General features: G+C 40.1%; 2 protein-coding genes across 2 annotated transcripts; both read left to right on the top strand.

The window, feature by feature from the left end:
- Positions 1–1,213: 1,213 nt before the first annotated feature.
- Positions 1,214–9,540, top strand: ccdc40 (coiled-coil domain 40 molecular ruler complex subunit). The gene is made up of 18 exons (XM_062440231.1): positions 1,214–1,342; positions 1,599–1,704; positions 2,136–2,272; positions 2,377–2,460; positions 2,825–3,044; positions 4,333–4,490; positions 4,586–4,708; positions 4,963–5,084; positions 5,398–5,641; positions 5,760–5,942; positions 6,107–6,352; positions 6,463–6,676; positions 6,785–6,954; positions 7,056–7,147; positions 7,468–7,582; positions 8,381–8,569; positions 8,656–8,814; positions 9,227–9,540. Exons 1-18 carry the CDS (start codon positions 1,214–1,216, stop codon positions 9,476–9,478), a joined length of 2,943 nt encoding a protein of 980 aa, XP_062296215.1. The 3' UTR covers positions 9,479–9,540.
- A 3,624-nt stretch (positions 9,541–13,164) lies between these two features.
- Positions 13,165–26,704, top strand: card14 (caspase recruitment domain family, member 14). The gene is made up of 20 exons (XM_062432146.1): positions 13,165–13,894; positions 15,580–15,717; positions 15,804–16,129; positions 16,895–17,053; positions 17,171–17,290; positions 17,862–17,987; positions 18,938–19,087; positions 19,184–19,300; positions 19,749–19,849; positions 20,508–20,563; positions 20,791–20,851; positions 21,724–21,931; positions 22,018–22,144; positions 22,924–23,164; positions 23,270–23,333; positions 23,428–23,548; positions 23,663–23,827; positions 24,526–24,641; positions 24,886–25,001; positions 26,015–26,704. Exons 1-20 carry the CDS (start codon positions 13,681–13,683, stop codon positions 26,220–26,222), a joined length of 2,934 nt encoding a protein of 977 aa, XP_062288130.1. The 5' UTR covers positions 13,165–13,680; the 3' UTR covers positions 26,223–26,704.
- Positions 26,705–27,104: the final 400 nt, after the last annotated feature.

The raw sequence follows: 27,104 nt of genomic DNA, 5'->3' as shown, positions 1-27,104 counted from the left end.
GTGATTTTTCCCTCTAAACTTCTCACATGGTTTTATTTGAATAAATGTTCAAATGATCCAATATTTTACCAAAAATCAAAGATTAGAGAAAAAGTCCAAAAACTGAAAACAGATTTGTGTATTAGTTTGTTGTTATTGGGTTTTTTTCTTTCTTCTCTCATTAATCATCTACCCGACCTCTCAGATTAATCTACTGACCTTGTGGAGGTGCCCAACCCCTAGGTTTGGAACCACTTGACTAAACTAGCTCCACTTCCAGCAGCTACAGCAGTATTATGCTGCTTACACACAGATGCTTCACTATTAATAATCTAATGATGTCATATATAATAATATATCAGTCAGAGACCAAACCACTACATTTACTAAAATACTTTAATTATATCAAGCTGCTTATACATATATACGTTTACTTTTTCATGTAGTTTTACTTGCATGTAGTAGCCTATTTTTACATTGATGAATTGACACTTGGCTTCAGTAAATGATTTGAAATCTCCTCCCCCATAGGTTATATCTTAATTTGCAGAGTAACTACTACAGCTGTATACAGTGGGTTGTACAGGCCTTGAATGTGCTTTAAATAAGTTGGTACATTAGTCAAGGTGAGACTTTAGAGAAGGCATTTGTACCGGGAATGATTACATACCTTACAGCTTGTAGATGAAAAGCCATACACACATTTCGGCTGGATTGATGAGCACTACTCCCCCTCCTCCGTCGGATGTTTGCGGTTGCCTAGCAACGTTAGTGCGGTGGTCTATCTGTGACAGTGCAACACAGGTGAGAAACTAATTATTGCTTTAAGTGGTTTCAACAAATTGAATTAAGTTATTTACCTATACGCTTTTTATTTGTTCAGAAGCTAAGGACAGCGGTATTTAAACTGTGGGTTCATGTTTTCTTCAGCCAGCCTCATTTAACCGCTACGCTAACTAGCAAGCTAACCCTGGTCCAGAGGAGGTTAACAGGTTACAACAAAGCTAGCGTTAGGTAACGTTTACCTAGCTAATGTTGGGTGCTCTTGTTAAGTCTTGACAGGCTTTGAAAGTGTTGTTATTTCTGTACCAACTATATACTGAAAGTTAGTTTACTGCAAAGGTCGAGCTAAAAATGTCCTAATAAACGAACATTAAACTATCTATTTGAGACAAATAAATGAGTTAGAGAAGAGTTACATTGCTAACGTAATTATGCGTTCATTACAGTCTCAATGCAGAGCCCTGGAGGAGAGGGACGAGGGGAAGAAACCCTCAGTCCAGAAGGGAGAGACAGCGAGCAGCAGGATGGAGAAGACAAAGCAGCAGAGGACTGTGGAGTCAATGTGCCACCTGCTACAGAGGTGAGGGAAAAGGCTGAGTCATGCTACTTTTTTTGCTTATGTGTTTCATATCTTTACTTTTTACTCTGGTAATGGGGAAATTTGCTTCGTCTTTTTTCCAGGTGTTACCAAGGAGTTCAAGCCTATTATAGTGTTGCATACCTTGTTAGTCCTATCAGATAACAATTACTAGCTGTTGTAAAAGTTACGCAGTTACGTGTTGTCAAAATCCTAACCATTCAAGGACCTTTATACATGCTTTCTGTGTGTATTACAGGGTGGCTCACAGGATCAGTCAGGACCAGAGCCTGATGACCCGGTTCCTCAGTATCACCCTGAACTCACCAGTGCTGATGAAGACCCCACTGCAGATAGACATTTAGGTCAGTCACACACTCGTTGCTGGAGATTTACAGTTCAGTACAAAACAATCAGGAATGACAGTAGAACATAGCTAATTTTGGCCAGCTTGCTTAGGTTCCCTTAATTTAGAGGTCCTTTACCAGTCTAGTTGAGTATGAATATGGGAAACATTACCATCCACAATATATATCAGGCTGTAAGATTACAGCACCTTCATAGACTTTAATGTCCCTAAGGGTATTTGCATTGAGATTGTAACATGGCAACAAAAGCTTGCCAGCATATAGAGAAACAACCCATATACAGATCGTACGCATTAAGAAGACACAGCAAAAGACAAAAAAAATCAACTTTTAAGTATAAGCTCTTTATAATTCAGCAGTATTTATAATTTTTGAAATTTGAAGTTGTCAATTGGTCAAAGAATTTTTTCTATTTTTATGTGTTTCAGAGCAAGAAAATCTTGCCCAGGTTTTGTTCACACCCCCTCTATCAAACCTTAACACACCAGAGCCCATGGAGGATCAGGAGCAGCTGATGGAGGATGAAGATGATGAGGAGGAGTTTATCGTTCTTGATGCTGATCATGTGTGTCTTTCAGTACTACAATCAGTGGTTATTAAATAAACAGATTTCATTTGTTGACTGCTCTTAAAGGAGAATAACCAATGCTATGTTTAATCTGTCGACAGCCTCTGGTTAGAAGACAACAAGCTGCTCTGACCAGCCAGCTCAGCAAGCAACTGGAGAGGCTCAACCTGGGAATAAGAGAAAAGGTAAGCTACTTTTTCCTCTGTGCTTTAGTAGTATTCATGTACTCAGATATACATATAAAGAAGCAAACAACATGTAGTTCACATACAGATACATGTAAAAAAAAAAAAAAAAAAAATCCTGACGTTACATCTATGGGGTCTTAGTTTGTCCAGAGGATGGTGCTGTTGACATGTATAGAAAGTACATATCAACTTGTTATTCGGCTCTTGTTTCCTCAATGCAGGATTAACATTTTAAGGCACAGCATAAAAATAATACAATAATAACGGATCAAATCACCAAACCAAAATAATGTGTGGAAGACAGACTGTTTTTAATGAGTTATTTTCTGATTCCTCTCTGCTCTCTCTCCCATTGCCCCAGCTGGTGAAAGAGAAGACAGACACCAGCATCATACAGGATATATGTTTAGAGATGTTTGGGGTTCAGGAGCAGCTGGTCAAACTACAGACCAGGCTAGACGACCGTAATCAGAACAAGGCCCAGGCTGAAGCCAGACACCAACAGGCACAGGATCAGCTGGAGGCAATGAAGAGCGAGTATTCCAGTAATACCAACCAGGAGAGTAAAGCCAGAACCTATGGTGAGACTTGAGATTTGGTGGTCTGATCCAGGATTCACTTTAATTCTAGGTGTAACTGTACTGCACCAGTTTCAAACTCTGACTAACAAATCAAACATATCATGATAACACCATGTTTGTAAATATTTGCAAAATCTGGGTTGAGTTAGGACTGGCCTGCAATTACTTAAAACTGTAAAGTATAGTATTATTATATAAATATTACTCGTACTTATATGCTGTTTAAAATAGATAGATAGATAGATAGATAGATAGATAGATACATAGATAGATAGATAGATAGATAGATATACTTTATTGATCCCAAGCTGGGAAATTACAGTGTAGCAGCAGCATTACACGGACACATAGTGGCGATATATATACTACGATATACCGTCTTCTTCCTCCTGAAGTCAATTTCCATCTCTCTGGTCTTGTTGACGTTCAACCTCAGGTGATTCTGTTCAGACCACTCTACAAAGTTGTCTATCAGTGTCCTGTACTCCCCCTCCTCTCCATCTCTTATACACCCGACAGCAGCTGAGTCATCAGAGAACTTCTGCAGGTGACATGACTCAGAGTTGTACTTAAAGTCAGTGGTGTATAAGGTGAAGAAGAAGGGAGAAAGCACAGTCCCCTGTGGAGCTCCTGTGTCGCTGGCCACCACATCAGACAGGACACTGCCCAGACGGACAAACTGTGGCTTGTCTGTCAAGTAGTCAGTAATCCAGGAGATGATAAAAGAGGAAATGATAAAAACCCCAAATGTGTCACCTGTCCCACAGCTGAATTTTTCAGCAACACTCACTTGTTTCTAAGAAGAGTGGCTCAGAGGTGTGAACCACACAGGAACAGGAAATACTTTATTAGGGTTATCACAAGGCGCAGCATTCACAGGACAGTAATTCCTCTCCATTTGGTGCAACATCAGTTCATCTGTTTATTATGGTAACTCAGTGTTTGGAAAGGTGACACAGAAAATGCCCAAGATTATCTTTGTTGAAGCCATGTGAGTTACACAAATAAATAATTTGTTGCAATATATATATTTCTGTTTAAACTGCAACATATACCTTGATTAAATTGAGACTGACATTGAAATTGGTTTTGATTTCAGGTTGAAAAGTTAATTGACACTGATAAGAGACTTAATTCTTGTTATTGCAACTAAGGCTTTGTATTAAAAACAGCCTATAGCTCACTCTGTTGGATATACAATACAGTACTGTGCAGTTCAGCATCAGTCCATATGTCTAAACTACACATTAAAGGCACTCTGTTAATGTTGACTCCTGTGTGTCCATAGTGTCCCAGCTACAGGTGGAGATAGACAACCTGGCGCTGCACCTCATCTTCACACAGGGAGTCAGTGAAGAGCTGCACTCTAACGTCAAATCCATGAAAAATGCCACACGCAAAGCTGGAGCTGAGAAAACACAGGCTGAAGAACAGAAACTCAAACAGGTGAACAGGCCCAAGTCAAATACTTAAAAAAATATCTATTCTATTAGACATTAACACTGATTCATTTACTGGCTGAAATGCTCTTGTGCCACCAGGATATGTATGTGGATCGTTTAACGAAGGATATGGAGAGACTGACACAGCAGATAGCCATTTATGAGGCCCAGACCAGTGCCCAAGCAGAGGAGACACAGGCAGCCAAAGAGGCCTTCTCTGAGGTAAATGCAGTATATCATAAGACACTAAATACCTGTAAGTTTAAAGTATTAATTAGTGCTGCTAATCAAGTCATATTAAATGACAGGAAGATGTAAGATGTGTGTACAGTTAGTTAATCACATCATTAATGCTGAAAATAGCTTCCTGATAATGCCGTTATTGATGGGTGCAGCTTTAAAACAAAAAAATCTAATTAGGCCAGTCAACAATCAAACAGAAGTCTTTTTAAAATTGTGTTTGTGTCTGTGTGCAGGCCGAGATGGAAATGGAGTCTCTGCTCATGGCGCGTAAACAGCTGCTGCAGCAGTGGAACAGCAGTCTGGTGGGGATGAGGAGACGAGACGAGGCCTTCAGCGCCATGCAGGAGGCCGTACGGTGAGAATGGGGGCAGGGGATGAATGAATATGAATATTACCTGTTACTGATCCGTGTTAAATATGTTGATGCCTTCCAGACATGCACGTAACAAACAGTGAATAGCATGTTGTAGATTCTATGTGGTGATAGATTCTTGATTTATTCTGCTTTTCAGGCAAAAAAGTGAAATGGGAAATGAAAAATAAAATTACAATCACAGCGACAAAATATCATTCAGGCCACAACTTATTTAAAACATGCAGATGTGTCTAGAAAAAACACAAAATTAAACCATGATTCGTTCCTTTCATCTGTCCTTTTTTTTACACAGCATGGTCGAGCATCAGGTGATTCTACTGGACAGAGAGATGGAAGGCTACAAGAAATTCATCACCGAGGAGCAGGAGCAAAACGAGACGCTGACGATGCAGCTGAACTGGTCCCAGATGGATGTTGCCACCTCCAAAAAGTTCATCAGTCAGAAGCAGACCCAGCAAGAAGCTCTGCAGGCCCACTACAGCACCTGCCTCCGCACTCTGCGGGAGACAGAGCGCACCCTCGCCAGGCTCACGAAGGTAGATGGATGGCTTACTTAGTGGGCAGTCTGAACCTATATTTCTACCCTCTCTTTCCCTCTGTAACTACTCCAAATTCTTATTTTTGCCTCTCTTTTCCTTTCCCTCATCACTCTAGGAAACCACTACCCACCAGACTGAAGCGAACGATCAAAGGAGGCAGATAGAGAAAGAAAGTGCTGTGCGTCTGGCTTTAGAGGACAAGATAATGACTCACATACAGCAGAAACTCACCCATAACATGGCTGCCAAGTACTCTCAACGGCTCACCGACAAGATAGTCACACTCAAGAAGGACAAGGTAAAAATGCACCCGTGATGTTTTGAGCTCTTACTTCTTTGCCTCTATGATATAACATTATAAACTGGAAATGGAGTCATTACAAAGCATTTACAGCAACGTGTATGGAAGATGCAGACACATTATAGTGTCTTCTTCTTGCTCATCATCCCTTCCCCCCCTAGATCTCTCAGCTGTGGCAGCTGGAGAGCGAGATAGTGGCTGTGCGCCTGGAGAGCAGCATGATAAGTCAGCATCTGGACAGCCTGGCCTTCACTCAGGAAGCGGTAGACGATGAGATCTCAAAGTACAACAAGTTGCTCTCGTCCAACCAGGCTAAGATGTCTTCCTTTCTTATACTCATTGGACAAAAGCAGACCACCATCACCAACTTCACCAAAAGGATCTATCAAATCGTGGCCAGCACTGGGGTGAGAAATGGGGCACCTATAACCCCTGGTGGACTGTTGCTTATCTTGATAGATGATCAAAATAACAAAATCTTCTTCTTATATTGTCATTTGTGTGTCTGCATTTCCAGCATGAAGATCTCAGTCCCCTGCAAATCCAGGCAGACGCATTAACGGATCAGCTTGAGGAGCTTGCAGCGGATATAAAGAGTAAACAGCAGCTCTGGATGAAACGGCAGGGGATACTGGTAGGAATGACCCAGGAGATACAGGCCAACAGAAAGGACATGTTCAAACTGCAGACAGAGTACACCAGCATGCAGCAGAAGAAAATTCGTCTGGAGAGTATGTAATATATTTATAAAGAAGCAACTGGCGATGTAACAAGATCTTCTCTCATAACTTTCATAATAAAATTACTCATACATTCTACACACAACCTCATCCAACCAGGTCAGATTGAAGTACAGCACCGTGAGGAGTCGGAGCTGGAGAAGAACACAAAGATAATTAAAGAAGACCTGGTGAAGCTCAACACCCTGCTGAGCAAGAACGGACAGCTGAGCCAGGCCCTGGAGCAGGACAACGCACTGACGGAAACAGACTTCCTTCACAGACTGAAGGCACAACCTTGCATTTTTTACATTAATAATGCATTCATAATTTTGTTCTTGCCTGCAGTGTTGATGGAGAATGATCTTAAGCTGTAATGTGATGTGTTTAGGAGGCAGAGCGGGAGTCCATAGAGATGCAGATGAAACAGGAGAAGACCCAGGAAGAAAAAGAGAGACTCCTCAACAGTTTGGTGGAGGCTGAGTCAGTGATACATTCATTTTGTCCAGATTTAATATGAGTTCATATTTGTATGTCTGTATGCTAATCCAATTTAAAAAATCCCCGATGAGATATTTATCAAAACTAATATGTGTGTTAATACATTATTTTTCAATGATTCATACATAACTACTGGTATGAAATCACTCAATTACCGACAGCTCGTATCAGTATGTTTTTTTAAATCTTTTTCTTTACATGAACAGCTCATACCTATTGGGGCCTTTTTTTCTTCTTTTATACATTTTTTTTAAACATGAGTCCTATGTTGTGTGTGTGTGTTTTCTGTGAATGGCCAACAGGCGGCAGATCATGCTATGGGAGAAGAAGACACAGCTTGTAAAAGAGACCCGGTCAGCTGTGGACTCTGGTGTGGGAGACATGCAGATGATGAAGACTGAGATACACCGTATGGAGGTAAACACAGTCTTGCTCCAGCAGATGGACATAAACAGAATGAGATATACATTTTGTCACAAGATGATTGTATGGAGAGATGAAGCTGTTATACTTTTGTGTGTAGATGTACCAATATACATAGACCCAGAACAATACTTTCTTAATACAGAACTCATTTGCATTGTATTTTGCACTAAATCTCATCATGATCTGTTTTTCAAAGTTATTCATGTCAAGCAATACATTTTACTGACTGTAACATAAAATACATGTTCGGTATAGAATGTCGGGTACAGCAGTTTTAATGTGCTACATGTTTAGAGCTCTGTTGGTCTTGTTCAAACACTTTTTCTGGGACTTCCTCATCTACTTTACAACAGATGGTGCAATGATCAGTCGATTAATAGATTAGTCACCAACTTTTAAATGAACTGCTGTTACTATTTTGATAATTGATTAATCGCCTGGAGTTCAAATTCTGAATTGCTGCTTCTCAAATGTGAATATTTACTTTTAATCTTCTATAACTTGAATTTTAGAATTTGGACTGTTGTTTGGGACAAAACAAGATATTTGAGGACATCATGTTGCGCTTTGTGAAACAGTGATTGTCATTGTTTGATATTTTATAGACCAAACTAATTGATAAATCAAAAAAAAAGATTAATCAATAATGAAAATAATTGTTAGTTGCAGCCCTAATATAAGAGGATTATAGGTAAAATAGCCTGGAGATACTTTGCATGCTATTCTTTAGGAATCGTGCTCTTGTGTAAGTGTTTGTGAACTGTAGTCAGTATGTGTATATTTGTGCAGGTGAGACTCAGCCAGCTGATGAAGCAGCAGGAGCGGCTGCTGAGGGAGAGTGAAGACACAGTGGCGAGGAGGGAGACCATTGTGTTTCGCAAGGAGGCCATGGCTCACAGCTCTAACAAACAGACCACAAAGGCCGAGCTGATCCGCATCACCCAGGGCCTGCAGCGCAAGATCCAGGAAACACACAAGGTAGAAAATGTTCCAGTTTCCATGTCTGCATATGTGCGTGTGGGAGGTTTGCGCAATGATCTCATATATAGTATTTATGTCTTCAGCATGCTATAGAGTGTGAGCGAGTGATAAGAGACCTACAGAAGAGCCAGGTGAGTCTGAGTGACAGGCTTGCACAGCAGAAGCAGCAGCTGATAGAACTGGGAGGTAAAAACTGCCTCCTTGACCCTGACTTCGTAAATCTTCAAGACACCAAAGACAGGGTAAGGAGCCCATACACTGTACTGCATTACATATACTATAAATCTCTTTGACAATACTGTGTGCCTCGGAAATAGACTGTAAATTTCTTTGACAATGTAAAAATAGCTGATATAGTTTCAGTCAAGTCTCCACTCAGAACTGAAATATGCACCCTATTGTCCTCTGCCTATAAGCTTTTCATAATTCTAGTGAAGGTGTGATGAGTGTGTTTTTTTCTGGATTATGTTAACATGTATGACAGCAGCATCACAGTTTCCACTAATGGAAACCACTCCCACCAGACAAAAATAGAGAGGTGACTACTTGCGGTTTGTTCCATTTTCTGTGGTCTGCGGTGAACATTTTCTAGCAAGTGAAAGTATAAAACACATAAACACCCCACATTATCTGTATCTCCCTCTGCCTGTCTAGAACCTTTCACACCTGGTGGCACTGCAGAGCAAGACCAAGAAGCTGCAGGGGGTGTGTGAGGGTAGCTACCAAGCCTCATCTACCAGCGAGTCCGTGGGAGCCGCTCTGCAGAACCAGACGGAGCGTGTGCACGCCGTCGACACTATTTTGCATCGCACGTGTGAGGAGTTCCCTCAGCACCAGGGGGCGTTCCGCAAGCTGTTGCTAGCGCTGGCAGTACGCACACAGGCCCTGGAGCAGGAGACGTCCTGAGATTGAGGGGAAGATTTAGACATGGCAGTGAGTACAGGACACGTGCAGAGGGAGGGAAAGTGATTAAAAATGTGGTGAAGATAAGAGGGAAAGAATAGATAAGTAAGGTCATTTATTTTGATGTATGCATTCTGGTGTGCTTTTAAAGGAAATAATTATTGTAAAACAACACAATGAAATAAAGAGTGTATTAAAAAAGAATACAAAATTATTAAATTGTTCACAGTATTTGGCTTATCCATCCACTTTCCTGATTGATTTATCATCTTGTGGAAGCATTTAGTAACATAAATAAAAGGTTGTCAAAGTGGCCATTCTCCAAACCATTAATCAAGCACTGACAAGAACATTTTTAATTCCCTGTTGGATAACCTAAATCATGTACTGAACTCACCTTTCATTTGGCCAGTTATTGAAAAAAGGGCAGACAGCAGCTCATTGAGCTCTTTAAATCCTGTGCCGGGTCAATATGATCATATTTCATAGATGCTTAATCTCTGTAGTCACATCCTCATATAGTCATATATAAACTCATAGTGAGTTTAAAACCACGTCAAAGCGCTTAGCGATTATGCAAACAGTCCGATTATTCCTGTTGACGTCTGGTGAAACAGCAGCTTTTTCTAATACAGTATACTGTTGCCATATAAACATATAAAGTCTAAATTTTAATTTTTTTTTTTTTTTTTAACCCTAAATAAGAAGAAAGTAATTATTTTTTTCATTGGTTCCCTGTATATATTTATGTAAAGTGGAATTGGGATGTAACCTACAATATGTCATCTTGTTTGGCAACAGTATACTGTAACTGGAAAGCCCAGGATGTCCTTTCTCTTCACAATACAGCAGGGATTGATAGACTAAGAGAAAAAAGAGATGCATGTGAACAAAATGTCCAGTACAAAGGACACAAGTCAATGGGCTGGGTCTCAGGAGGATAATACAAACATACAGTGTACCTTTAATTATGGTTAAAAGGGTAACATTTTCTGCATCCCAGTTCCTGACTACATAAGAATTCTAAGAATAATTTGTGAGTTCATATTCACGATGTGACAGAATTACTAATATACTAATGATATACACCAATGTCAATGCAATACACAAAGGAAAAGAAGGAGCTTGTGACAGCCGCCAAACACAGAAAAACATGATGGTGGTACTACAACTCTAGGAAGACTTTTCAAGTGTTGAATCTTTTGAGAAAAAAAATGTTTTATTTACAATGTTTGGTCCAAAACAAATAGATGTATTAACTGAAATGTGAAGTGCATGGGACTATGAGGCTAAGTAAAGTACTGCTCATTTAAAGATAACATTTATGGTTTTCTCAGTGACAAAGCCCTCCCGTTTGAAATAACTTGTTAGAGTTGATCCGATCAAATTTTTTCCAGTTGTCTGTCTTTTTGTGAGCAGTAACTGACGATGGCTGTCTGTAGCACACAAAAATCTGCTTTTATTTCATGACTGTGACTAATTTATAGAAAATACACACCAAAAGTACTTCACTCCCTCAACTTGTGCAGTACCTGGTCCACCTGGTGGCTTTACGGACCCAAGCACGTGCAAGTTATCCTCGGACGCAGCACATCCGCTCGTGGCGGTGATGTCACGTGCGGCCCTTGCGACGTATGCGTGCAATGCTGTGGAACTGGCTCCTCAGATAGCATGCTCAGCGTGAGCACCTTCTTGTACTGTGTCTGTTAGGACTTTCCCCAGTACCCGGAGGAACCCTATAGAGTGTCACTAGCACTGAAGGCATTCACACGCAAGCTCTGGAGCATGGATGAACACACAGCTAATATAATGAACTCAGTCTCCTCTTACTCACATAATCTAAATCTAAACTTTGACAGACACTTTACGCCAGAGTAAAACAGCAGCATCAAAATTAGCTTCGACTGTGCCCGCAAGACGTCCAAGTTAACAGGAGCTTAAGAAGTGATCCCTTATAAACAAGATCATATCTTACCATAGATAACAGGCACTTCCTTGTACTTAGTTAAAGATAGAGAAGATAAAAACCTTATTTGAATAATCTTAAAATGTACACGTTTAAAAATAGCAAAGATTTGGTGCTGTGCCATCTGTCAACTTCTCTGTGTCATATTTTTGGAGAACTTTTACTTTTTTAGTACGTTAGTGCCAGTCATTTATATGCTTCTCACCTTCAGACCAAATCTAGCAAGGAGTACGCTTCAGTTGACATGTGTGCTTAGTCTTACCTACATATGTGACACTAAGCAAATGACAATGGGAACACACCCCACTTTACACAGAAAAACCTTTGTTTGGGATATAAATTGAAACTGCTTGTTAAACTTTAGGTTTTAGCGTTAAATTGTCTTTTGTTGCTACAAAGAATGTCTCTGCTGATCTTCAAAACATGTTTGTGGTTACAGTGTTATCACTCAGTCACAGAGTTGACTGTGTGAAATTCCTGAGCTGCCATCAATCACACTCTAAGGTAAAAGTCAGCCATTATCTAGTATTTATGAAACATGTAACTTATTAAGTATGTGTATCACATTCCCCTATGAAGTTCCTGATTTTGCAGTGTGTAAGCTTATAGTATGATTATGATGTAAGTACTACTTGTTCTGCAGCCAAATGTCACATTTTTTTTTGTTTTTGCATTACCAGTTCATTTTTTTATCACTGTTCTGTTTGCCTTGTCTACTATCACACATTTCCAATGGGGAAATCCCTGGTAGTGTGGAGTTTTCCTGTTTGTATGAAATCATATGACTGAGATAACAAAGATTTGCACTGTTGGCAGATGCTGGTCATATTACAGTAGCACTGAGTTTTATAGATGTATTGTGGGAGGGGGGTGGCGTGAGGTTCATATTTTGTTACTCCTCTTTGTTGTAAATATAAATGTATTATGATTATGTGTTTTAGTGCTGAGTGCTTAAGTCATGCTGTTTGTGAATTTGAAAGACTGCTTACAATTTTGCAGCATCACCACCACTTCAGAAATCTCAATTCTTAGTTGTTAACTGTGTGATGCGTCATTTCAATGAATCAGTGCCAAATAATTTTCTGAGTAATAGTTTTTATTGTTGCAATTTACTAGTACTTGCACCTTAATGCATCAGTAATTATAGCAATTTCCTGCGATCTTTATCATTCACTGAAAATACAGAGGTAATTCTGCGTATGTGAAACAGTTTGCATCCCTTTTAACACATGCCCAACATTAATGTTTGCATGTTCATAGTCAAACATGTATATTTTTACAGATAAACACTAGCCCTTATGACTTCCCATTTCCATATTTCCTTTTGTTGGTGAGTTGAATCCGGACATCCTGCAGAGTCTATGCCAGTCATTTACAGTAGGTTGCCCTGATAACGTTTATTTGTTAGCATAAACCCTTTACGGTACAGTAGACAGTATGTTCACACACACATTGGTAGGTTAGCTAGCAGGATGAGAAACTCTTCGACCTTACACTCACAGCCCACACCAGCTAACCCCCCCCCCCCCCCCCCCCCCCCCCCCCCCCCCCCCCCCCCCCCCAACCTCATTTCCTTCTTTAAAGGAGGACTTTGCACTTGAAAGCTCGGTGTTTGCTTTTGTCAGCGGTGTGGTATGTGTGTTTGCTTTATTGTGATTAGGAATTATTAAGGTGGACTCGCATGTCATCTAATGTTACAGCGTTAGAGAGCCTTTGTATATTTACAGCATAGGCTGCCGTCGGACTCTGGTCAACAAACATCTCATAAAGAATAGTGAGGCAGAGGTTTGTGATGTGATCTGGAGAGCAAACAAACGTGTGAATGGAAAAGACGCATGTGTGGCTCACTTGACTAATGTTTTTTTGTCTGTGCGTGTGTGTGTGTGTAATATCAGATTTTGTGTGTTGTGAGAGACTGTGTTTCAGCACCAGCCTCTGTTTATACCAACACTCAGAGCTCTTTATTGTGCTGCATCGCAGAGGTCTTGTCTGACAGGTTTTCCTACACACCCACTCATAAACACATGCATGCTTCTACACAAACGTGGGTGTGGCTTGGACTTTTTTATAATACTTTTCTAGTCAGACTGCTGTTTTGTTCCAGGAATGAGCCGGTGACGAGTGTCTTTGCTGCTAAGGGTGTGTGTTTGCTCAGCTCACCCCAGCTGTGTCCATCATCCGTCCCAGCAGCAGCAGTAGGCTTTTTCACACACACACACACACACACAACACACTCAGGATGGCGGGGGAGTGTGTTGCAGAGGGTCCGGACCTGAAGGAGATGGGCGAGGAGGAACTATGGGACTTGATTAATGACAACCGCCATCGGATCTGCCTGGGGGTGCGACCATGCACCTTGATCCCGTACCTGAGGCAGGCCAGGGTGCTCACCGAGATGGATGAGGACGAGATCCTCTCCTGCCACAACCTCACCAACCGCAGCATGAGAACCAGTGAGAATCTTGACTTGATATTTTAGTTAAAAGCCTATCCATGGTCTCATAGAGTATTGTAGTCAGCCTCAGTTTGTAGATGACATGTCAGTTATACTTTGTTGTTCTTTACTGCACCTGGTTTGTTTACATTAACTGTAGAGTGCATTAACAAGAGAAAATGAATTGTGGCCGACATGTCAAACAATGAGCAAAAAGCACCGGCTTCAAACTGCTCTGACTGCTCTGTCTCAGCGTTTTTTCTACTGGCAGCCCGAGCTGATGTCAGCTTGTGACGGATTTCTTTATATCGTCATCTGCTCCACACACAGTGCACACTTTCACTGCTCCGCATTTGATCACATTATGGCATTTTTCAATGTTTTGGCAGTAGTCACTCCTAGCCATGATTTGAGACAAGCTGGCACTCTTTGAGTTTTTTCCCATTACAAAGCAGGGCAAAGTAAAATAAGTTGTTTACCTGTTGGAGGTGCGCAGCTCTTCATCAAACATCATCATCACTGTAGCTACTTGTACTATTCCTCCTTGCTTTAAATATCTTCATTCGTCAACTAATTTATAGCTGTTTTTCTGCTAATAAAAATTCTGCTAAAGTAAGGAAGAAATGTAATTTCCTGTAAATTCCTGACAATAAAAGTCTCCTATTATTTAGTTTTTTAAAAGCTTTTAATTTGAAGCTGTGTGTAAAACAGGAAATGTTGGGTTTGCACCCTACTTTCCTATCATTTTGTGTCTAATGAGGACAACAGTATTATAAATTGGTCCAGTATTGAGTGAGAGCGCTGCAGCTGGCAAACAGGGTGCAATGTCATCGAACAGGGCCATATGACTTTGAAACATTTTTAGATAACACTAAGCTACGCCTCCTGTCCTCCAACACAACAAACTCCTCCCGGCACTTCTCTCTCCAACTGTATCATGGCTAAATATTTAGCTGATTCCGACAACAACTCAACTCTCTTGAGATTTCAGAACTAAACTTTTCTTGAACGAGACTTGGTCAGGCACAATAGCAAGCAGACTGGATAAAGGGAAAGGTAAAAAAAAAAAAAAAAAAAAGTTTTATTTCTCTTTATGTTCTTTTCCATAATTTTGTTAAACACTTATGATAAATCTTAGCCTGTCAGTGGCAAAAAACATGCACTTTTACATTGACAGGCTGCTATTGCCTTTTCGGATTACATTGTAGCCCATTTTCCGGTTGCCAGCTGAAATTCCCCCTGTTCAGCACTGGACCAGTTTCAAAAACTGTTGTACCCATTAGTCACTTAAACACAAAATTATGTTTAAATCCAAAAATAACAAAGGTTCCTGTTAACACAACTCTAATATGGCTGCCCTCTGGCATGATTCTGAAAAGTTGAGATCTGAGACTGAGACTGAAGAGACAGAGGCTGAACTGAAGGGCTGCATAAATGGCTGTTATAATATATATGAGTTTATTAACTGTGAACCATGCAAAGCTACCCTAGTGGGGTCCAAATATAACAATATAGAGGTGAGAATTAACATAATAGGTCCAATTTGCATTGTTATTGTTGAAATAATAATGCAGTGCTTTTGTTTCTGAATCAAGCTGTATCCATGTAAAAGAATGTGACCTTTTATCTTTATATGAAATCTGTTTTGTCAAAGGTTAGGGTTGGAGTTATAGATAGTATTAAATTACCTTCTATTGTTTAAAGGTTACATGCTGGATCTGCTGAGGACCCAGGGGAGAAATGGTGCTGTGGCTTTGCTGGAAAGCCTGATGATCCACTACCCGACTCTGTACACGCAGGTCACTGGACGCAAGCCCAGCACTGAGCCTTCTAAATTCAGCGGTCTGTGGCCTAAAGTCTTCCTGCATTTTAATGGAAAATGTGTGTTTTACTTGCTTTATGTCTGACTTGCATCATTCTCCTTGCAGGCCTGATAAAGTATTCAGAGTTGACGGAGTATCTGGTCAGAGCAGTAACCGGGATGCAGAAAGAGCTCCAGGAGGCACGTTGCGAGGCTGGCAGAATGAAAGCACGCTGCACCACCCTGGAGTCAGAAATCAGGCAGTTAATGGAGCAGGAGGAGAAGTCCAGATGTCTTCACTCTGAAAATGAACACATACGACGACACTTGTGTTCTCTGCAACGTGAAGTCACCAAGCTGAAGGATGAGAAGTGTGACTTGTATATGCGCTACACAGCGGCCATTGAGGAGAAATCAGCTGTGAACATGCGCCTCCATGACCTCAACCTGCAGGTCAGTGATTCTCACTTTCTAACCTTAAGAAACTCTGAAATCCAGTTTCTCCTCTCTCTCTGAAACACAAAGCGGTGATCTCAGTGGAAACTCCTAACAGGGTCAATGTTAAACAACTGAAATCTGAGCATTGTAGCTCGATGCAAATGGACACCTTCTGTGAAAAGAGCTGTATAACTTCTATTGTGACTCTAGAGGTGCTTTGCCTTCACACCATTGATTTGTATTATGGGAATGTATGATCCAGCATTTTTAGGATTTCTTGGCATCTTCAACATCAGTTGTGGCCTTCTTTTGATCAATCACTCAGACATATTTAAACCTTTTCAAAGTTCTACTAAAATCACATGGCTCTGTATGCAATGGCATGTAATTAAAGCACAGAAACAATGTAATTTTCTTATACACATACAGGTGACATAGTAGCAAATATTTGTAATAATTAACAATTTGAGTCCCATTAATAATATTTGTATCTAACTGAATTATATTGTATCAACTAAAACTAAAGTCACATTATTCTACATTTATCAAGCAAAAATGTAAAACTTTCAACAGTTCTGGATTCAACAAACAAACATGAGGATTCACTGTTTTTTTATAATTGTAGGTTGAATTGATTTGAGGATTGTTAGTGAGAAAATAAAACAAGCCATGGATGGCACCTTGGGCAAACGAATGGAAATGTTTTTATCTAAAAATCTTTTTTTTTAAACCACAGATTAATCGCTCCATCAGTATTATTTTGTCTTTATGTGCTAGCAGGTGTACCAGCTGCAAACTGAGCTGCAGAAAGCCTCGACGGAGAACGAGTACCAGAAGCGCCAGTCGATCAGGTGTGCCTCAACTCCTGCCACACCGCAACTGCAAGACGAAGTCAGAAGTCTGCGCTGCCAGCTGGCAAAGGCAGAAAAGCTGAACCCAGTGAGAATAATTTATAACTTAATCATTCTATTTTATTAGCAGATGTGGTTTGCAGTGAAAGAGTCAATAGAGTGTCTTCATATATCTTATCTGCTGTCACTGTTGTGTCCTTCTCAGGCTTGTCAGGACATTCTGGCCCAGGACCTGGCTGAGGCCATAGGTAGCCAGGTGGAGCTTGCGGAACAGCTCAGGTGTTACAGAGGGGAAAATGAGCAGCTGGTCAGAGAGAAACAAGAGGTGTGTGTGTGTGTGTGTGTGTGTGTGAGTGTGTGTGTGTGTGTGTGTGTGTGTGTGTGTGTGTGTGTGTGTGTGTGTGTGTGTGTGTGTGTGTGTGTGTGTGTGTGTGTGTGTGTGTGTGTGTGTGTGTGTGTGTGTGTTTTTGTTTGTGTGTGTTTGTTTATGTCCCAAAAACATCAGGACATCAGGAAATGCCATGCAAATTCAGCTTTTTGGAGCTCATCATATAAATGTGTAGCTGTGGGCTGCTACGCGTTACCATGGCGAGCTCAGGTGCTTGACCACAGGAAAATGTCCAGTTTTAGCAGTTTTGCTAAGCAGTGTCGCATTACGTGGAAACACCAAATAATATCATAGTTGACTTTGAATCAAGTCACTTTGAATTAGAATTTAAAGAGTTACATTTGAGTTTTTGTTTGTTTTTTAATGGCAATACCACATAGCACCATTCTTTATTTCAAAAAACAGTTTAGCATGAAAATGGACTTACTCATCAGATTCTATGTGTGTCTGCAATGCATACCCCAAATCCCTGATGCCTCATTGGTGTAACGTGTGTATTTGTGTTCAGCTCCTGGATCAGAAGGAGTGCCTGAGCCTTCAGGTGAAGCAGCTGACCCTGGACTGTAATCTGCACCAGCAGAAGAGCACCTTGATCCAGATCCAGATGAGGGAGGTCCAGACAGAGAGAGACCTAGTAAGTCACTTATATCAGTGCCACCACTCAAAAGCTCCCTTTTAAATTCCTTTTGAACAAATTTAAAGAATCCGTTTTTTTATCTTCCATCACATCATGTTCTTTGTTTTCCTTGTTGATAAGGTGTGTAGTTATTTATTTCTCTGAAGGGACACTACCCTTTTTTTTCTCTACATTCCACCTGCAGTAACTGATTCATTTCGTGCTGTTCTTCTCTTTCATTCTCCTCCATTCTCTCCTCTCTAACATAACGGGGCATTGTTCATAATATTCATTGTTCACACCTGAAGAACTTTCAAGTGGTCGCATAGCTGCCAGCTGCTCCACTACAGTTATGCAAGACTTCCACAACACAAGACTGAATTTACTTGACAGCTCCTGGGTGTAATTACCAGCTCATGCTTGCTGTGTAATATGCGACACATATGTCCATAAGATAAAGCGTAGTAGGAAATTTCACAGTGTTACATAATTCAACTTCCTGAATTCCAGCGATATCTGAGTTGCATTGTGTCCTACCTTAATTATCATGGTGGATTAAGGAACTAAGATGTTTGTTGTAGCTTAAGATATACATGTAGCATGCAAGAGGTTCTCTATTATGCACTTGTGAGACTCAAACATTGTTTCCTCTGCAAGATTCTATCATGTATTATTCCTGAGTTGATTTGTTCACAAAAGGTGCCAACCACAGATGCCTCTTGATAACATCATGCAATTATTCTTCAGTCAGGAAATCCCTGTATGAGACACGTGTATCCTGGTTTAAGTTACAGGTGGTGTTTGAAAAGTTTAATAATTGTGGTTGTCGTGACATTGTGGTTTCTAAATGGAGCGTAAACGTGGTTCTACTGTATCTATCTACATGAACGAACAAGGTGAAAGAACAAGGTGTGTCTGTGCACGGTTTATTCTGTGTAAAATAAATGTGAGCGCTAATGTGCTTCTAGGCGTACCTGTCCAGGGACGAAGCTCAGGCCATGATTGCTCGCATCCTGGCTGAGAAGGACACCCTGAGGTCACAGCTGGTGGAGATCCAGGAGAGGGTCTTCAACCTGCAAGGCAAACACAGCCCCAGAGAAGAACGACAGAGCTCTGATGTAATTTCTCACACAAACAAATATGAGCACAGAGACGTACATGATGAATAATGATGAATAATGATGTTAATGTTGCGCATTATGTTTGTGTCAAAGGAGAGGGAGGACGGCTGGGAGAGCCGGAGGTCCAGCTGTGAAGAATCCTCATTCCCAAATAGACGTAGACTGTGCCGCATGGATGCAATCAATCCCATGACATCTTGCAATTCTGAGGTGTGTGTGCTCACAAAACAGAGAAACTGTCCAGTTCTGGAAGTCTGTTTTGATTCTTAGCCCTGTTCACTTTAATCAGATATTATTGATCAATATCCTTTATTTTTTTGGTTTAGTTTTATATTTCAGCTTATGTTTTTGTCAAGGCAAACATTAATGCACTGAAAAGTTTGGGAGATTTTCCCAAATGAGGAAAGGGGTTTGTTAAAAAATATGTTTTTGTTCAATGGCTTAAATTATATTACGATATTATTATATTATATATGGTATTGAAAACAATCATATTGGTGGTGGTAAAATGTCAAATAATAACCCATCCCTCTATATCTGCATTTATCAGATTTCTTTCCAATTGATCATATTGTAAGATTTTTACCCCTTTTTGAAATATATAGACATTAAAAGGTTTTTGCTGCATAGTTCTGATTTTATATTTGTTTGTGTATAGTATGAAGATACAGCAGCAAATAGTATCCGATCCCGGAACGCAGAGCCCCCCAGTCCAGAGTCTATCCGCAGAAGGGAGAAAGTTCTGTATGCAGACAGCAGGTGTGTGTGTGTGTGTGTGTGTGTGTGTGTGTGTGTGTGTGTGTGTGTGTGTGTGTGTGTGTGTGTGTGTGTGTGTGTGTGTGTGTGTGTGTGTGTGTGTGTGTGTGTGTGTGTGTGTGTGTGTGTGTGTGTGTTTGTTTGTGTGTGTGTGTGTGTGTTCATTTCATCATTTTATTTGAAAGTACAACATATGTTCCGTCGCTCTTAACAAACTTTAACAGACAAGGTGTTGTCTGCTGCATTCCTTTCTGTTGTAATGTGACAGGGTCCTGTTTCTGGTGGATTATCGATTTACAGAGATAAGAGGGGCTAAATTAGGATCAGACGATTCCAAAAAAAGACACAAATAAGTGCGGCCAAGAGTAAATCATTCAACATATACTGCAACAACCTCACATCCCCTTAGTTTCTGCATTTGCTACACAAGGGAACCTGTCAAAAGAGTCATCATAATGCTGCGGTTAGTCATTGCTGACCACCAAACCAGTCTAACTCGATAGTTGTCTCAAATGAAAAGCATATTCTTCTTTATTTAAATTAACGCAGTATAAAGTGTGTACCTCAGGATTAATACTGTGTGTGCTCCTGGTTGTTTGTGCAAGACAGAGACAGAGAAATCTGACACAGGTGCTCATGTGGCTGTTTTTTTCTCTTGTAGCCTGGAAACAGCAGAGACTGATTCCATACTGGAAGACTTTGTGTTCCTCCCCAGCGGTATGCATAGAAAACATATGATCTCTCTTTGTTTAAGCGAGTGTGTATTTGTGTGTGTGTTGTTGTGGAGGTAGAGGGGGTTTATGTTGTTTAGCAGGACCTTCATCGGCTATTGTTCAGTGTTGGCCCCCTTGCCACGGCTGTAAAGTGACACATTAACCCTGGCACATTATTTCCAGGGAAACAACCTTGATGCCAAATCATTAAACAGCCTCTCTTTTGTTTAGTGGGAAGTGAAGACAAACAGACACCAAGGCTTTCCTCTTCTAAATGCACCAGCGCTGACAGGTGAGGTGATCCAACATTGTTATAAATAGACAGTTTCATGTTACTTAACATTTTTCAGTAGAGCAGATGGGAGTCTACCTTAATGTGTTTGACACACTGTATACTGAAAGCTGTGCATAGTCTTGAGGTAAATCATAAATTCAGTCGAGTTAATAATGGCACTGGAGATTAATAATTAATAATCTACACTACTGAATGACACAACTTCCAGTAAGAGCTCATAAAGTGCAGACTGGAAGTAGGGCAGTGAGAGCTTTGTCATTGTTTTTACTCTTTTCTCCAGCATGTATTCATAACCCATAGACTATAAATAAAATACAGACAAGGCAGACCAGTTTTGGGACAACAGTGGAATTTTTTGTCACCTGTCCCCATACAACTGGGTCCTAGACTGCAGACGGTGACTGCAAAAGATTTACAACCGAATAATAAATACAATGACTTTATTGAATCAAGTAACTTTAAGGTGTACAAGGGTGGGTTTTGTTGCTTATGAATTCAACTTTTAAAAAAATAAAATAATGTTTTTTATTTTTTGAAAAGTTGCATATATTTAAATTGCCCTATACATTTCAGTCCCCTAAAATACAAATTAAATAATTAATAAAAGAGTTACAGTGTTTATGTGAAACAAACACAAATTAAAGCTGGACATTTGTGTCTAAACTATTAAACATTTCAAATCCAATGTACTGAAGTACAGAAAAAGTGTGTCACTGTTCTACCATTAACAAAGCACAGTATTTAATGGGTTTCAGCTACGTCATGAAGTAAAATGTTTCTTTGCCATGAAAGTAAACTGTAATCTCTGCGATGATTTAATTGTTTAATTAAGCATTTTATTTGTTCTTTATCTTCTCTCGCCTGTCTAGAACTTCGGCCCCGCCCTTCCTAATGCGTTCTCGCCCAAAAGCCATTCGGGTCAACGGCCGCGTCCTCACCATCTCCTTCCAGGGGGAGGCGCTCCTCAGCCAGCTAACAGTGCTGGGAGGCAATAAGACCGGAGTGTTTGTGCACCAGGTGACAGAGGGGAGTGCTGCCAACACTGTTGGCATCAGCCCTGGGGCACAAATAGTGGAGGTAAGTGGAAGTGTGTTTGGGAGCACAGTACTTGTATTCATCGTGCTAGCTGTGAAGGTGTTTCTCATCATACTGTTGCTCTGCAGGTGAAGTACCAGCAGAACAAGAAGGCTCTGAGGATGGTGCTGGAGGATTCCACTTTAGAGGAAGCTGTATGGGCTCTCAGCCAGATCACAGGACTCTGCCACCTCTCCCTCCGGCCCAAGCAAGATGGTACGTCCCACAGCATGTTTCTGACACGTTTTTAATGAGACATCTTCAACAAAACAAGATGGTTTATGAATCATTTCTACAGCGTTTAAATGTAGACCTTACATCTCATTCTGAAACATATCTTTGTTCTTAAAGCCAAAATGGCCTGAATAATCATACGGTAAATAAGTTATATAAGTTTATATTTTCCATTATAAAAACTAAAATGATTTACAGCGTGATTCCAGTTCAGTGGCACTGGGACAATCTGTGCTCATGCTGTTATCATTGCATTATGACATGACATAATAATAACAACAAAAAACATTTTGCATTTTTAATTTTCAGATACTCAACTATTTACTTTTTACATACACAACGTCATATTATAGCAGATCACAGTGATTTTAAAAGTTCTAACTATACTAGTTACTATCAATTAGGCTGAGAAAAACTTTAGTTAAATAACTTCACAAGTAAATAAATCAAATTTGCATTCATGTCATGGCTGCCGTTTACATACTCTACAGACAAATTAAAGACCACAGCAGGGTTTAATAAACAATCCAATATTAATGGCTCCTCTGCTGTCCATTAAATCCTCTTATCTAATTGTTTCTGTCTGTGTACACATAATTCTGTTGGGTGTGATGGGTGGAGGACCGTGTATGTTTTTTATAGATATTGGCCCAGTGAAGACTAGGAGTCTAATTCTGAACAGATTGCATCATGTAAATCATTTATCAGATACAAATATTTAGTGGCTTTAGCTTAAGTGTTTTTCTCTGCTTGTTGTTCAGACTATAAGCTGCTGCTGCAGCTGCTGCAGAACAATGACACATCATCAGGAGACTCCTTCTACGTGCGCGTCAACATGACCCTCCCTGCTGGCCCTAGCGGAACCCTGACTGTTTCCTGCAATGACATCCTGCATGTGACCAACACACGACCTGCGGGAATTGAGGACTCATGGCACGCCAGCCAAGTGCACCCCTGTCAGCTTCTGGACCTCCAGAGTGGAACCGTACCCAACTATTACAGGTAGATACACTGATGAAGAATTTAGATGTGTGAGACATGAAAGCACCACTCCCAGTATTTGAAAACTGGAGGTTTGATTCAGGTCATGATTTTCTGATGTCACAGGGCACAGGGACTTCTGATTCGAGCAATTGAAGAAATGAGTTTTCAAATAAAGAAATCCAAAAAGGTAAGAATAATTTATTTACTACCACCCAATGACCCCCCCATCCACATTTCCACGGTGTTAAATCACATCTTGGAATATTCCTCTCCCTCACCAGGCTGGCCGTGTGGTGGCTCAGAATCAACAGAAAGCAGTGAGGATTGTCAGCACGGGGCGCCTTGGCAGGAACCGGCTGTGGGTCAGCGTGGAGGATGAACAGACCAAGAGCCCTGATTCAGGTACCAGAACATGTATCAGTACAGTCACACAAGTACAAAAATACTCTGCTCTATTTCTTCTTGAATCTGCTGCAAATTTGTACAATACAACAGTGTGTATTCTTTCCCGTGCAGGTGACGCATCAGCACCCAGAAGCTGTGTAACCCTCATGCCCTACTCTCTGGTCACCCCCCACTACCCACCCGTCTGTAGGCCCGTGCTGCTACTGCCCACCGTTCTGGGACGCATGTTGGATAAGAAGCTGGGAGGCTGGCAGGGCTTTCAGCTCTGTGAGCCTGGTAAGAGAAATGTTGTTGTTATATGCTGACATGAAACTCTGCGCACTCATATTTCATATCTTTCTCCACCTGAGCATATACCATTGAATTCAAAATGTTCAATATTGAGCAGGGACACACTTTCCTGAGCCGGCAGATAAGGCTGTTTGTCTTGATGGATCACAAGTTTTATTGGTGAAATAGCTTATGTATGTCTCCCTCTATTTCTGATGTCACGCTGTAATAGAAGTATGTTTTGCTGCCTTAGTAAACAACCAATCTCATATTGTACACTGTTAAATATTTTATGGGTTTGTCTGTTGCTGAAAGTCAGGAAGGAAATAAACTTTGAGAATAAATAGTAATAAAAATGATTGAGGCTATAAAGACAGTAAATGCTAGCCAGTGGTCCCTGCGGTGATAAGGTAAAATGAATTTTTAATGATATTTGTAGGAAAATCTGATTGCATAAGACTCGGATATTTACAAGAATAAAAACACAGGATGTACATAAGAAAGTCAAATAAAGTTTAAGATAATACGCCAATTTAAAAATGCATAAATAAATCAGAGATTATACAACGACTGGAGATAAAATGACTTCTTTTCATTTAGAGCTTGAAAGAAAATGATGTCCATGACCTCATATACTATGTAATCTCTTCTTCCCATTCCTGTCTGTTTGTATTTACACTCCTTTTTTCCCTCCCGTGCTACAGAGGCTCTGAGCTCCAGTGATCACGCCGCCCGACTGCAGAGGTCCGAGATTCTGGAGGAGTGTGATCAGGGAAGAAACTGCTACACCCTGCAGAGCGTCGAGAAAATTGTGGCGAAGGTCAGAGCTTTTAAACACCTAATCAGAGTTTGTGATGGCTAGTGACTCGAGAGCTGCGACTTAGGAACTAGTGGTGTGAAAGAGGGTGGGAAGGACTTACAGTAAATGGTTAATTAGTTCTATTAGGTTGCCTGCACTTAAAAATATTTTCTCTTTCTCTATATTTCCTCTTTGTACTTCTTTCGTGTTTATTTAAAAATCTCTGTTTACTCATATTTCATCTTTTTGCCTTCTCATCTTGTAGGGAATTCATTGTGTTCTGCCGCTGGGACTTGACTGCGTGCGTCGTCTGCACAGGGCAGACATCTTCCCTATCATCATCTTTATCAGACAGTCTGCCCGCAGTGCTCGTAAGCTGAGGTAAACTCCCTCCTTTTTCATACAAATGCTGACAGAGCTCATGTGGTTGCTCAAGACTCTGATATCACATTCAGATAACCTCTGTAAAGTACAAGAATGTGTACTTATCTGTCAGTGAACTGCTCATCTCACTGATATCTGATCCCATATGTCATTGCTGTAGAAAGAGATTCATTTTCACATTAAGTTTCTACTCATATTACTGACACGCAGTCACACACGCATTACTGTGAAATGGAAGAGTACAAATCAAACATTGAAAACAACACGTGATTACATGTTATACAGGTATACAATAATTCTCATGATTTCTTGTGTCACTCGTCTGTATTTACGATTTCAGGCAGTAATGAAGGTTTGCTCTGCATATTGTATCTTATTAAACATTTGATGTGTTTGTCTTTTGCTCCAATCCTGGAAAGAAATAAACTGAGTAAATACTAGTATTGATGGAGGCTTTTAAAACTTAAATGTTGTTCGCTTCCTTGTTGCATCCTCTTAATAATTAACATGAAATGCTCAACTTTAAAGAAGTAATCATGATGTTGCCATGTTTGGTGTATTTCAGTAGTTCCCTGCAATCTTGAATGATATGACCAAAAAACAGGCTTACATTATTAATGAACAGCCTCTGTTTATCAGTTGAATAAGTAAAAGCACAAGAAAAGCAATGTTCAGTTTTTTCCACTGAGTAAAAACAAAACAGCAGTTACAGGATGTCCTCTTGTGGCTGTGATGATTTATGTTCAACCTGCACCTAGAAGGAAGTCTGTTTTCTGTGATTTAAGACCTAATGTTCAGTGTTTTAGAGAACTGAATAATCTCGTATAGTCAAACTCAATTTTAGTTGTGCAATAGAGAAATATATTGTTATGATACTGCTTTCTATATTAGAACTATGAACAAAAACTGAAACCAGCACCACCAAAACCGGCAAACAAAAACTGGATCAAAAGTTTTTGATCCATATATAATGTTGTCACTCCTTTCTTTCTTTCTCTCAACACTTCCAGGTCAAAGCTGCAGCGCCACGGCCAGTCAGAGGAGCAGCTGCTGGCGTGTTCAAGGAGCGAGGAGCCCCTGCTGGACAAGCTGCCGTGTCTGTATCACAGCGTGGCTTCAGACTCTTGGTGTGACCAGACCTCCTTGCTGACCAGCCTGCGGACCATCATCTGGGAAGAGCAGAAGAAGATCGTCTGGGTGGAGCCTGACCTGTGGTGAACGGCAAAATAGAAAAGAAAAAAATCTTAGAAAATGCAGAAGATAAAAAATAAGAAGAAGAATTTTTATTTTAAAAAGGGATTTTTGGTCAACATGATAAAACAATGTAATATATTGATAATAGTATAAACAAACTTTACAATTATTTTTGTAAACACATGTATGTATCTATGATACTCTTGAGTGACTAGGTGAATGAAGGAATCTCATAATGTGTTATTTTCTTTTTTAACAGTGTATTCATTCTTTACTTCACCCAGAAACATTTTTGGCGTTGTGTGTTGCCTCCCTTTTGGAGGCATTTGTTTAAAACAAATACAGGTGTAAGGTCAAATGTATACTTGACATGAGGACATTTACTATGAGTATGTACTGTATCTCTACAATATGTTGTAGATCAATTGCTCCCACTGTGAGGGATTTCCTTTTATTGCTGTGGATGTGCCATAACCATTTCATGTACTTAATTAGAATACAGAATGTTTCCATCAGATTTTTTTTTATCCAGTTTGCATCAAATGTGATTATTATTAAAGAAAACAATAAAACAAAACAAAAAAAACAAAAAATATATATATATGTATATAATTGTGTTCCAGTGTTAGCACTGTGGGCCTAAATTCGACAAAAGAACTGGTCAAACTAGACTAAAAGGACAAAAATGATTTCCAAAATCTTTTTCTAAATAATAATTAGAAATGTACTGGTCAGTCAACATCAGTGACCATTTCTGTTCTTCCACAACAAATTTATCGATTTTTTAGACTAAACTATTCTGACATGAGTGATTGCAATATTTAAAGGTCTATGACATAAAAGTTTGAGGCTGATAATATTCAAATAACATTGCAGTTTGTCGAATTTTCAAAAACTACTAAATGT

Source organism: Scomber scombrus, chromosome 2, assembly GCF_963691925.1.
Source record: "Scomber scombrus chromosome 2, fScoSco1.1, whole genome shotgun sequence".
Taxonomy (NCBI): domain Eukaryota; kingdom Metazoa; phylum Chordata; class Actinopteri; order Scombriformes; family Scombridae; genus Scomber; species Scomber scombrus.
This window is presented reverse-complemented; position numbering and strand designations above follow the sequence as displayed.